The following is a 12,358-nucleotide window of genomic DNA, read 5'->3' as shown; positions in this document are numbered from 1 at the left end:
TTTGAAGCCACTTTGCTTGGCAAAGTCATTTTCATCCTTGGAAACGATTTAAAAAAAAGTTCTGTGGCTTTTTGCCGAAGAAGACTACTATGTAAAAAATCCACATGGCTGTTCATTTTTGTTCTAAAAGAATATGACTACTTTGTCTTTGTCTTGAATCAAATGAAACTAGAGGTGATACAACTTCAGTGTGACTGTTGGCAAGTGAGAGGCAGGGATTGCAATTTGAGCAGTGTTTTTATGTTTCTGTATCACTCAATGAGATTGTCTTTAGTCTTCCAAGTAGATTAATTGGAAGATAAATTGACTCCTTTATTCTAAATTTTAGTGTAGGGTTTTTTGTTTTTTTTTTTTTTCATTTTCTAAATACCATTGCATTGGGTAGGATAAACTTACAAATTGACTTTCTATTATGTGAAATGAGAAAACACAGACTATTAGTGGTCATTGACGATCCCATGCCTCTTCTTGCTAATGGTGGAAAGTCAGCTTTGCTATCCTGGTTACTCCAGTTTGGGTAATTATATCCTGCCTACCTGAACCCCTCTTGTAATCTCATTTGGAATATTATATTTTCCATTTTCTCAAAAACTGCTGTATAGTGTCGCTGTGTGCTTCTAAACAGCTGCTATGCTCCCCACCAAAGGTGGCTGAATTTCAGTTGGAGGTGAATTGATCCCTAAAGACCATGTGTGCTTGAATACTATGGTACTCATCGGACTAAATTCTTGAGGAACATTTGGAAAGTTTCAGATTTTACATTTTATTTGTAATTGTGCTGACTTAAATCATATAGCTGCATTTCATTTTAACATTTGTGTATGTAGTTTAAACAGGTCTTCTACCATAACTTCCTGTTTTTTGAGCTCTCACACAAACTGCTCCTTGGTATCATGGAGTAGTCCCTCTAGTTTTCTGATTCCTGTATTTTTCCCAGTCAAGTAATGCCTTCCAGGCCTCTCTTCCTGGGATCTAAAGCCCATCGTCGTTCAAAAGCAACTTTGATTTCCTCATAACCTATCCTTGCTGAAGCCCCCCTAATTCCCTCACTTTCCCCAACCTGTGACCAGAAACTCAGAAAAATCACAGAAAAGGGAAGACTGACAGCATCATAATTCATGTGGTCTCTTCTCAGGCCTTAGACTTTTCCATCACCCCTTTTAAATGTCTGTGGTTACTTTCTTTTCCATTTCTCACAGTAACCATCCAAAACTTCCGTACCTTTGCTGAACTCCCTTACTCAATCCCAGCATCTCTCATTTTCAGCATATGATTTTGCCTTCAACATTGAGAAAATTTCTTCCGTCGGACCTGATTTTTCCTTACCTTCTCATTTCCCTACCGGTAGAACATTATCGGTTTATATCCACTTGTATAGCTTCATTCGTCAGGGCCCAGAGAATGCGATGTCATTCCCAGTCGAAGCGAATCCCTACACCTCCGCCTTGCCTTTCAGCCTCCTCTGCAATTTTGGTCCACAAGTTAATTGTTCTTTCCTACATTTCAAATTCTCAATTTCCATTTGCCCCTTCCAGCCAGTAAATGTGCTACTACCTAAAACTCTGCTACTTAAATAAAATCTGTGCATCCCTACGCAGCTGCCATCAAATGTCTCTCCTAATGCCTCACCCAGCCTTCTCTGAAGAATCGTCTACATTTGCCATCCCCTTTTTCTTGCCTGTCATTCAGTGCTCAACCTTTCAGAATATCCATTCTAGTGGATTTGTTGTTGTTAGATTCATCACCATCTTCTAATAAACTCTCCCAGAACATATTATTTTTGTCTCTAAAATACTCTTTCTGCTACACTTTTCACTATTAGTCCCTACCTCAACCTTGATATTCCATTGGTTTCTGTGATACTGTACTCAAGATTTTCTTTATTCTTATCTTACCTCTCTCTCTTAAAACTCCTCTTCCTCTGCCCGTTGTTGAATTATTGTTGTGACCCAGATGATTTTAAGCTGTCTTCTCTTTATCCTTCAAACCCTCTTTAGATTATCTAGTTCACTCTCATCATCAAGTGATCCCCCAAACCATAGCCTCTAAAAATCTCTTCACTAGCTTCAGACTGCAGTATCAGTCTGCGAGTAAGGTATCTCCTTAATACCTTAATAATGGAACATTATTTAGGTACCTCAAACACATGTGTTCAGAACCATATTCATACCTTTCCATGAAAACTATCACTACCCCTGTATGTTTTGTTGTTGTTGTTTCATACCAGTATAAATAGTTACATAAACTAGACACCTGAAAGTGATCGTGACTCTGTCCTCTTCTCCTTTTCTTACATATATAGTTTCTTTTTTTTTTAGGTACAGAGATTTCTCATATACCCACACATTTATAGCCTCCCCCATCATCAACATGTACCTAGTCTCCACGCTTTGCCTCTTAAATCTTTTCTCCCTATGCCCACCAGAGTATACCACCTAACCTACTTAAGTGGTCCCCAGAGCCTACAGGGGGAATCTCAAGTTTCTTACAGTGAAACACAGACTGATTCAGGCAGACTTTCTAACACTGGTTCTCGCTTACATTTTTTGCTGTTCTACACTGCTTGGTGGTTTCCCCCTCACATGATATTTTTTCTTGTCCCTGATAATTTGCTCATTTTGTCTCCCATCTGCTTGGAATTCTTTTTTCACACTCCTACCTCTTTGCCTGGCTAACTCCTACTTATCCATTCAGACCCTACACCTGCTGGACCTATCTCTGTGAGGCCTGCCTTGACTTCTTCTGGCTGTGTTAGGAGTCTCTCGTTTGTGCTTCCATAGTTTCCCATACAAGTGTCTATTGTTGAACTAATGGCAGTGTATTCTAATTATCTATCCATTTGTCTGACCAGACTTAGAGCTTCTAGAGAGCAGGCATTGTATGTGAATTCATCTTTGTATTCCTAGTTACCAAAAAAGTATACGTTCTAGTTAGTAGAAATGTTGATTGAATGAATAATAAACAGACCCATGGGACTGGAAGCTAAATTAATAATCTTAAATGTCTACTTGATTATTAAATAGTTTCAGGGAACCACTGAAGGGTTTTGCAATAGAATATTTACATAAAATATAAAATATTTAACTATGAATAATTGATAAGTATTTACTTGTTCTTTTACAAGTGTGATAATGTGATTGTGTTGGATTCATAAAATTTTAGAGGGCAAGATTACATGCAGTATCTATGTGGTAGAATTATAAAAAGTGTTAAAACATAATATTCTATCTTAAGGTTTAAAAAATATAGGAAGTAGCATCTTAAATTTACTGTGAGTTATTCAAACTTGTGAATAACATGCCCCCATTAAAAAGACCAAAATTTTGTGACAAAAGTATTTTGTTGAAATTTAATTATAAATGGCACACATTTTAAACCTTAATTAGGAGCTTTAAGGGAATTCATCCATTAAGTAAAAGAAAATAAGTGAAGTTAACAGTGAATAGGATTTGGAAATAGTCAAAACTGGCAAATATATGAGAATGAAATACTAACATTATATAACAAATTTGTTTTAGAATTTATCCAGGAAACATTATACTGTTTTGATGTGATATGTCCTTTTCTCCCAAAGGTGGGCTAATTTTCAGCATCAAGGAACTAAAAATTACTTAAGATACAGCAATAATACAGTTGGTGCTCATTATCTGTGCTAGTTATGTCCTATAAAGTTGCCATGAACACTGAATTATCAAATACTGAACGATTTTCCTCCTGGAGGAAACACAAAGTTAGGTTCCTGAGAGTCTTTGGTCACACCATTTTCATCAGCTGATCAATACATAGCCTTGTTTTATGTGTGTTTCTGTTTATAGACACCTTATTAATATTTATTATTGATTCTATGTGCATTTTAAACAGCAAAAATTGCCACAATTTCTTGCTACTTTGCACAGGTCTGTGAGTGACCACAAAAGCACTAGTACAAGTAAATTTGGGGAGGATGCAAGTAAATTTTATTGAGTAGGCAAATTGGCAAATACAGAATCTGCAAATAATGCAGATCGCCTGTTTTTGAAATGTGTTTTTAGTTGCACAGATGAATTAACTACATATTTTGGATTGTATATATTTTACTGTTTACTTTATTCTGAATATTACTACAATGCTCTGTAATTTTTCCTATGCTGTTCTAAAATAAACACATCATTGGGACTATGAAATTAGGATTATTTTTCATTTTAGTTCTTCCTCTCCCTTGTAATTCCTCCTGCTCCCCACCCCCAGTTTTTCCCAAGTGTTGGAAAAGAGTACTAGATTGTTAGGAGATGTAGTTTCAGTGTTAACTTTGCTCTTACCTAAATGTGGGATCTTGAACAATTTATACGGCCAAGCTAAGTCTCATTTCTTAATCAGCACAATGATTGTGTTATGCCAGATAATCTCTAGGCTCTCTCAGCCTTAAAAGTGTTATTCTACATATGTGGATCTTGGAAAATTCAGACACTAAAACAAGTTACAGTACTAAAGCAGGGGCTTCCCTGGTGGCACAGTGGTTAAGAATCCGCCTGCCAATGCAGGGGACATGGGTTCAAGCCCTGGTCCGGGAAGATCCCACATGCCACGGAGTAACTAAGCCCACGCGCCACAGCTACTGAGCCTGTGCTCTAGAGCCTGCGTGCCACAGCTACTGAGCCCACGTGCCACAACTACTGAAGCCCATGCGCCTAGAGCCTGTGCTCCGTAACAAGAGAAGCCACCGCAATAAGAAGCCCATGCACTGCAACGAAGGGTAGCCCCCGCTCAATGCAACTAAAGAAAACCTGCATGCAGCAACGAAGACCTAATGCAGCCAAAAATAAATTTTAAAAAAAAATTAAAAAAATAACTAAAGCAAAATGCTTTTTAATAATCATAATAAAATACACAGATTTTTTAAAGCCCCAGAATTTATTGCAATTTATTGTTAAAATATGAAAATTTTTACCTGAAAAATTATTATAAACTATTAGAGTATGAATGAATTACCTGGGTAAAAGCTGTCACACACAAGTAGATAGACTAATTGTACATGCAACAACCAGTTAAACAATATAACAAGAACACATTAACTTTACGATAGCAAGAAAAGTATTTTTTAAAAACCTTAAAAATAAAACTACCAAGAAAGCTACAATAAGTATATGAAGCAAAAGAAGATTTGAATAAATTAAAAGATATAACCTGTTATTGGCCATCAAGCCATTAGGTTAATGAATTCAAAGAGAAATTCCATATCCTAAAATTATCGTGGAAAAATAAACGTAAATAAAGCCAGGAAATATTTGAAAAAGAAAATAGTAATGATAAGAGTACTGTAAAAGCAAAGCTTTTATAATTAAAACATCATGTTATTAGAACATGATAGGCAGGCATATCTGTCCATTACAGAAGTATGTAATAAATTTCCAGTATTTCTGTATTACTTTTCTATTTCTTCATGCATGCATAATTCTAAGAATCATGGATTTATCATGATGTATATGACCTTTTATCTATACATTAAGAATAGGAGCCCAAAGCAGCTGGTGTTTCATGCTGCCATTTTTCTCCGGTGAAATTGAATTCCTTCCTGGTCGTTAAAGAACTTTGTTTTCCACAGGCCTTTCGTGGACATTTGGAGGTGGGGCACGAAGAAGTAATTACAAAGACAGGACTATATAATACATTGTTCTTCTTTATTTATGAATTATCAATTCATATAATAATTTCAGCTGCTGCTGTAAGCTCTAGAGTTACAATAATAAATAAGTTACAGCCTCTTTCCTAAATAAGTTCATAGGTCATAAGGGAGGCTCAAGTTATACAAGTAACTATTATTCAATACAGTAAGTATTGTGTTAGCTTTATGAGGTTAAAGAAGTAACAGTTCTTTCTGCCTGAGAATTGGCACCATAAGAAAGAAGTGCTTCACAGGCCAAGACATTATGTGGGTCTCAGAAGCCTTTGAAAAATAAGTAGAATTTTGCCAAGAAGAAAAGGAAAAGAGAAATTACTAAAAACAGAGGAGAAAATACTTTTGAGCCTGTTCAAAGCGTGGAAAAACACCTAGTATGCAAGGAACTTTTCATGATCCATTGAGGCAAAAGTACAGAATATCTGAAGGAGGGAAGCAGAGATGCCTGGAAAGATGGTCTAGGAGCTAATTGTGAAGAATCCTGAATACCATGTGAAGGGATTTGGTCATTATTCTCTAAGTAAAAGTAACCATCAAAAGCTTTTCAGAAGAGGAGCATGTGAAATACAGATACAAGACTCATTTAGAAGGAACTCTATGAGGAATATAGTTTAACGTCCTGTGAGCACCAGACCTGTAATAGGCAGAGTCTCCCTTCAACTACTTATATACCTGAAAGTCCTTTGTAACTCAAGGCAAAATATGAAGAAGACAAAAAGATTTGTTGACAGTGACTTCAGCATTCTTTAAGACAGTTCTTCTCAAACCTGGGTGCACATTGGAATCATCAGGGGAACGTTAAAAAATGCTGATGGCTGGGTCTCACCCCTGTTGATTCAGATTTAATTCACCCCTGTTGTCTAGGAAACAGTCTAGTCTGGGCATTGAGAGTTTTTCAGAGCTTGCCAGGTGATTCTAAAATATACCTTCAAGTTTAAGAACTACTGCACTAAAATAAGAAGCTATTGTTTCTGCAATTGTAGAAGTTATTTTTCCCAAATTTTAAGGTCTCTGAAGTTTGGATGACTCTTACAACCCTTGTATGTGTTTCATTTGAAATTCCTTTCTTCTTCCCTCTAAAGTGCTCTTATTAAATTTATAACCATCGTATACATTGTATAACGAATGGTGTCTTAGAAAGGAGGAGACGTACTATATAAAATATAATAACTTACAATGAAATATAAAGGATACATAGTAGCTGGTGATAACCCTTAACCAGCGTGGCTAGTTTGTTGTTTCTTTGTTTGCTTGTTACTCTGGTCAGTGTCCTCTTCTTACACAGAACTAGCGCCCATGCTGTTTTTTTGGGGTTATTTTCAACATCTTTATTGGAGTATAATTGCTTTACAACGGTGTGTTAGTTTCTGCTTTATAACAAAGTGAATCAGTTATACACATACATATGTTCCCATATCTCTTCCCTCTTGCATCTCCCTCCCTCCCACCCTCCCTATCCCACCCCTCTAGGTGGTCACAAAGCACCGAGCTGATCTCCCTGTGCTATGCGGCTGCTTCCCACTAGCTATCGATTTTACATTTGGTAGTGTATATATGTCCATGCCACTCTCTCACTTTGTCCCAGCTTACCCTTCCCCCTCCCCCCATCCTCAAGTCCATTCTCTAGTAGGTCTGTGTCTTTATTCCCATCTTGCCCTTAGGTTCTTCATGACCTTTTTTTTTTTTCCTTAGATTCCATATATATGTGTTAGCATACTGTATTTGTTTTTCTCTTTCTGACTTACTTCACTCTGTAGGACAGACTCTAGGTCCATCCACCTCACTACAAATAACTCCATTTCGTTTCTTTTTATGGCTGAGTAATATTCCATTGTACATATGTGCCACATCTTCTTTATCCATTCCTCTGTTGATGGACACTTAGGTTGCTTCCATGTCCTGGCTATTGTGCCCATGCTGTTTTGCCTTCAAACATCTCCCTCTTGTTTCAGGCCACTTTTTCCTACATACTTGCTCGATGCGCACTTTCTAATTTTTGAGACTTAAAGCAGTTGTTTTCCATTGGTGTCTACATAAGGTTTATCTTTTCTCCAGTATGTTCAAAAAATGTGGGCCGTAGTGATATAAGCTTTTTAACCTTCAGCTCTAACCTTAAAACATTCTCTTTTTGTTTTCCTGGTTGTGTTGTTCACTTTTAGTTTCACTCTGGTGGCAGCGATAGGTTTAAAATCCTTTTGGCTAAAAGAAATCTTTTGCAATGTGGAGTCATTTCTGAAAACAGATTGCTCATTCTCACAGTGCTTGTTCCTCTGTTTGCCTGGCTGGCTGGCTGGCGCTCTCTCTGTCTCTCTTTCTCTCCCCTCACCCTTCCTCCTTCTCTCTCTCTCTCACCCCCTCCTCCGCCCCCTCAACATGCACGCACACACACACATACACACACACAGACACCAAAATCTCAGAAATACCTCAGAGGTTTACTATGAAAGATGAAATGGTGGAGAAACTGAAGGTGGACCTTTAAAGTGAGAAATTACGAGAATTATCAGAATCATGTGTCTAAGAATGTGCAATGCCAGTGAGAGAAAGGGAAAACAAGTCTGGAGATATTTCAGAGTTGCTGTTAAGGTTAGCAACTGAATGAATTTTTTTGTTTGTTTGTTTGTATATGTGTTTGTTTTACTTTTAACCATTATCCCCACTGTAATGTAAGCTCCATGGACATAGGATCTTGTTTGTTTTGTTTACTATTATGTCTGTACTACCTAGCTCATTTTCTTATACATAGTACGTGTTCATGAAATATTTGTTTATTTTCCAAATAACTGACTTAATGTGAGGAAGAAACAGTAAAGGAGAATAAAGTGTCAGCTGTGATCTTTAGCATGCTCCTAAATTCTCATTCGTATGTTCTCTGACAAACACTAACCAATAACCATGTCCCCCAGAGAAATCTTGCCTAAATATTTGGAAAAAAATCCTAGGTATTTTAGTAAAGGACAACCTCTGCGTTAGTAACAATGTGACACAGCTGCAGAAATGACTGCATTAGTTTATATTTCTAGAAATTACCGTTCAATTAAAAGAAAATAGTGATTCCATTGTATTAGATTATTTATTTACTGATATGAACCCCACATCCTGAGAGTGACACCAGAAAATTAAGGTGTATTCTAAAGACGGCAACCCAAAGAGAGGCCGTGTGGTTTGAGGAGTGGTTCAATTGCCTCAGAAAGGATAGATGAATTCAAAAGATCCAAGGGACTAGATCATAGACATAGTTTTGACTCCCCCATTCCATGGCCACAGGCAAGTCAGTTTTCTTTCGGCCTCAGGTACCTCTTCTATAAAGAATGGGGAAAGTCTTTATTACTCTCTAAGCTTTCTTTCAGCTCTTTGATTCAAGAACTTAAAAAAAAAACTTAGTATTATGCATGAACATGAGAATTATCTTCAAGTAACGAAGAGCTGTTTGTATATAAAATGGTACCAGTTTAATTTTGTTTTAGGAGGTAGAATTAGCCCTAACAGGTGGGATTTACAGAAGGAGATTTTAGTTCAACCTAAGGGATACTTTTTTAATCATTATATTAATGCAGTAAGAAAAGACTTGTAGTATAAAGTATTGATGCTTCATCACTGTAAAGGATATCATCATGTAGGGAAATTATTCACCAGGTTAGAAAGTGAACTTGATAACACCTTCCAGTTAAAGTATTCAGTATTCTGACTCTCCTGTCTAAAGTAGTCCTAAGACATAGCCTCACATCCAGGGTTCTATCTAGCAAGCTTGTATGCCAGTATATTGAATTGAATAATTTTTTTCTTATATCATAAGGGTGGGAGGGTGGGAAGCATGGAGTATCAAAACTTCTTCTCTTTGATTCACTCTAATACGTTCAGCAGGTTCAAGGTCAACTGCCGCCATTAATGATTCCTGTATTCCCTCCCGATCAACGGACACTGGCTGCAGCTGCCCAGCAAGGATTCCTCCTTCCTCCAGGCTTCAGCTATAAGGCTGGATGTAGTAAGTACCACTGATTTTTCACTTGGGAGTGGGTGGAGGGCATGGCTTTAGGCAATTTAATATTCCTGCCACACCAAGAAATGAGATCACCCATATAGCACTTTTATTTTAAAGAGGAAACACACAGAAAGTGTAGAAAAGGATTTATGTTGTATTTAAGAGCTTAGATTATTTCTGTGCTTCTGAAGCCAATATTTGCTTTTTATAATTTTGTTTCATAACTTTCATTTCCAGTGTATTCTTAAATTATGAATATAATTTTCAGGTTCAGTTTATTTTTATGTAGGTAAGACAGGAATATGCATTTTAATAGCTTTCCATTGCCCTTTAAGATAAACCCAAGTTTCCTAATGTGAATTAGTTGGCCTTCCATTATCCGTCTCCTCCCTACATTTACAGCCTAATTTCTCATTAGGTTTCTTTTAATTCTTAGACCGAACCATACTCTTTCTTGACTTTGAACTTGAATTGTCTGTGTTCACTCTCCTTGGTCTTCTGAACCTCTTCCAGCTTTGACAGGGAAAGCTGGCCTGCTCTAGTTAGATGCCTTTCTCCAGGTTCCTTTGGATCCTGTGTACTTCCTTTCACTTTAATTGTAAACTCTATGAGGGCCAGTGCTCATTCTGTCTCACGTATTGTTATATCTAAACTTTTAGTACAATTTCAACTATTTGTTGAATGAATGAATAAATGATTGAGCATTCATTACAAACAATACAAGGGCATTTTTACACTAAGTGATAGGCTATATTGAGATAACTGTTTATATTGCTTATTAACTTTACTTGCCTGTGATTTTATGACTTTTTTAAGGAAAATCAAAATTATACACTGTTAGTTTTAGAAACAATCTAATAATTGAAATATTTTCATTGATCAAAGTAGAATACCATTGAAAACAATTAACAAAGTATTATCATTTTAGATTATTTATATAGAATATTATTTTGTAAATTCCAGTAGATTTTGGTTCATTTATATGTTAATAAATTGTCACATTAGCATCTTGCTATGCTTCAACACTTATTGCATTTGAGAAATTCTTTTGAACATTACTAGGAATCAGATCTGCTTCCTGTTAAATGATGTTTTGAATTTTCATATTTAACATTTATTCCTAGTTTTTAAACCTTTCTTTATACAGCAATGAAGAAGTGGGATGTAATATTTTAAAGCCACATGAGTGAGTAGATTGCAACTATGGAGTCTAGGTAAAAGTGAACTGAACTGAGGAGTATAAAAATTCATACTTGTAAGCACTTTGCTCTTTGCAGTTTTTAACATGGCTTTTTCACATCTTTCTCTTGACTTTGGTTTCCTGTGTTTTAAGATGGAGTTCTCACTCTGGATCCTTAATGTATTTATTTAATATTATTTGTTGCATAATACTGTCTTTGTAGATTGATTCATCCAGAAACACCAACTTCTTTGTATAGCTAAGGACTATATTTATATCCTAAATATTTAAATTCTAAAAATAATTTAAATTTTAAGAAGAGAATTTTAAATTCAATTGCTACATTGATTTCTGAGTTTTTAATTATAAAAGATTTTTTTGTTTCCCTTTACCTAAGGAATTACTATTCACATTAAATGCATGTTGCCAATATGTTTTTCATAGCCTTGGTTACTAAAATGAAAAAAAAACGACACTTTTAAAAATCATCAGTTGCCTCAGACTGCACCTGCAATATGTACATATAGACTAGTTCTGTTTTTCAAAAAGAAATTTTTTAAGCAACTGTAGACATAAGTTCCATTAGCGAATATTGTGCTGAAGAGAAAAGCACATTGAGTATGAACAATAGCATAACTGGGGGCCTGGAAAAGGTCAAGAACACCTCTGCCTCACTCCCATTTGACAGAGTTGGCATAGCAAATTTGTTCAGTGTTAACGTAATGTGGCGTGGAGAAATGTTTCCCTTCCTAAAGTTGTTAATATATTAACCATTTGATATTCATACCTTCAGTGCTTAAAGTTATAAGTGATACCACTTCTTTTGTATCCTTGGAAGTAAAATAGAATAAAGCCTCTACAGCTGCTGGAAAGCTTGAAATAAGCATCATGCCAAACTCTAAAGCTAAGAAAAAGCCAGTAGTAAAAGAAAGTGCCACCCTTGTTGACACTCTCACACTGTCAGTTTGAATGAGGAGCTGGGTGGAAGCGATAAATAGTCCAGACTACTTATTTCCTCCATAATCATGTTGCAGGAAAGGAATCGAGGTAGGGAAAGAAATCTTGCCATCTTCTCTCTTCAGTGGGACTTCCTATTTTATTCCCCCCATAATTGTCAATCATATGTCACTTCTCTGGCTGTCATTTGTTTTAATTTGAGTAATATCACATAGTTCTCAATGAAAGAGACACTGACTAATCCATCTTGATTTGAGTTTCAAGTAAATATGAAAGGTATACTATTTTTTGGTATCAAATACTCTCAAATGCTTTTCATCAATCCATTCAAGAAAGTATTGATGATAAATTTTTCTGTTTAGACTATGTGTTTTGATAAATAAAATTAAAATATTTGAAACTACACATGAAAGTTAGAATGTTACCAATGGGGAAAAAATAAAAACACCAGTTGGGTAACCTAACCATCATCAATTGACTAAGTTTCTTCCTTTTCCAAAAAAGAAGCTTCTAGTTGGAAATAAAGGTATTTTCCCTTTAAGAAATATAATGGTAGAAACACGGTGTGGAACGGACACCTACA

At 36.0% G+C, this 12,358-nt stretch overlaps 1 protein-coding gene across 8 annotated transcripts in view; it reads left to right on the top strand.

Annotated features, from left to right (window-relative positions):
- SOX5 (SRY-box transcription factor 5) overlaps positions 1-12,358 on the top strand; it is a 993,423-nt gene that overhangs the window by 852,781 nt on the left and 128,284 nt on the right. For 5 of the 8 annotated variants that reach the window (XM_082351965.1, XM_082351966.1, XM_082351963.1 and 2 more), the window contains one exon: positions 9,518-9,641. In XM_082351965.1, the coding sequence (XP_082208091.1) occupies positions 9,518-9,641 (124 nt within the window). The remainder of the gene's footprint in view (positions 1-9,517; positions 9,642-12,358) is intronic. The other 3 variants (XM_082351969.1, XM_082351967.1, XM_082351964.1) reach the window with 1 other exon arrangement.

The sequence above is a fragment of the Balaenoptera borealis genome, assembly GCF_965194805.1.
Source record: "Balaenoptera borealis genome assembly, chromosome: 13".
Taxonomy (NCBI): Eukaryota; Metazoa; Chordata; class Mammalia; order Artiodactyla; family Balaenopteridae; genus Balaenoptera; species Balaenoptera borealis.
Note: the sequence above shows the minus strand (reverse complement) of the source record. Positions and strands in the feature narration are given on the sequence as shown.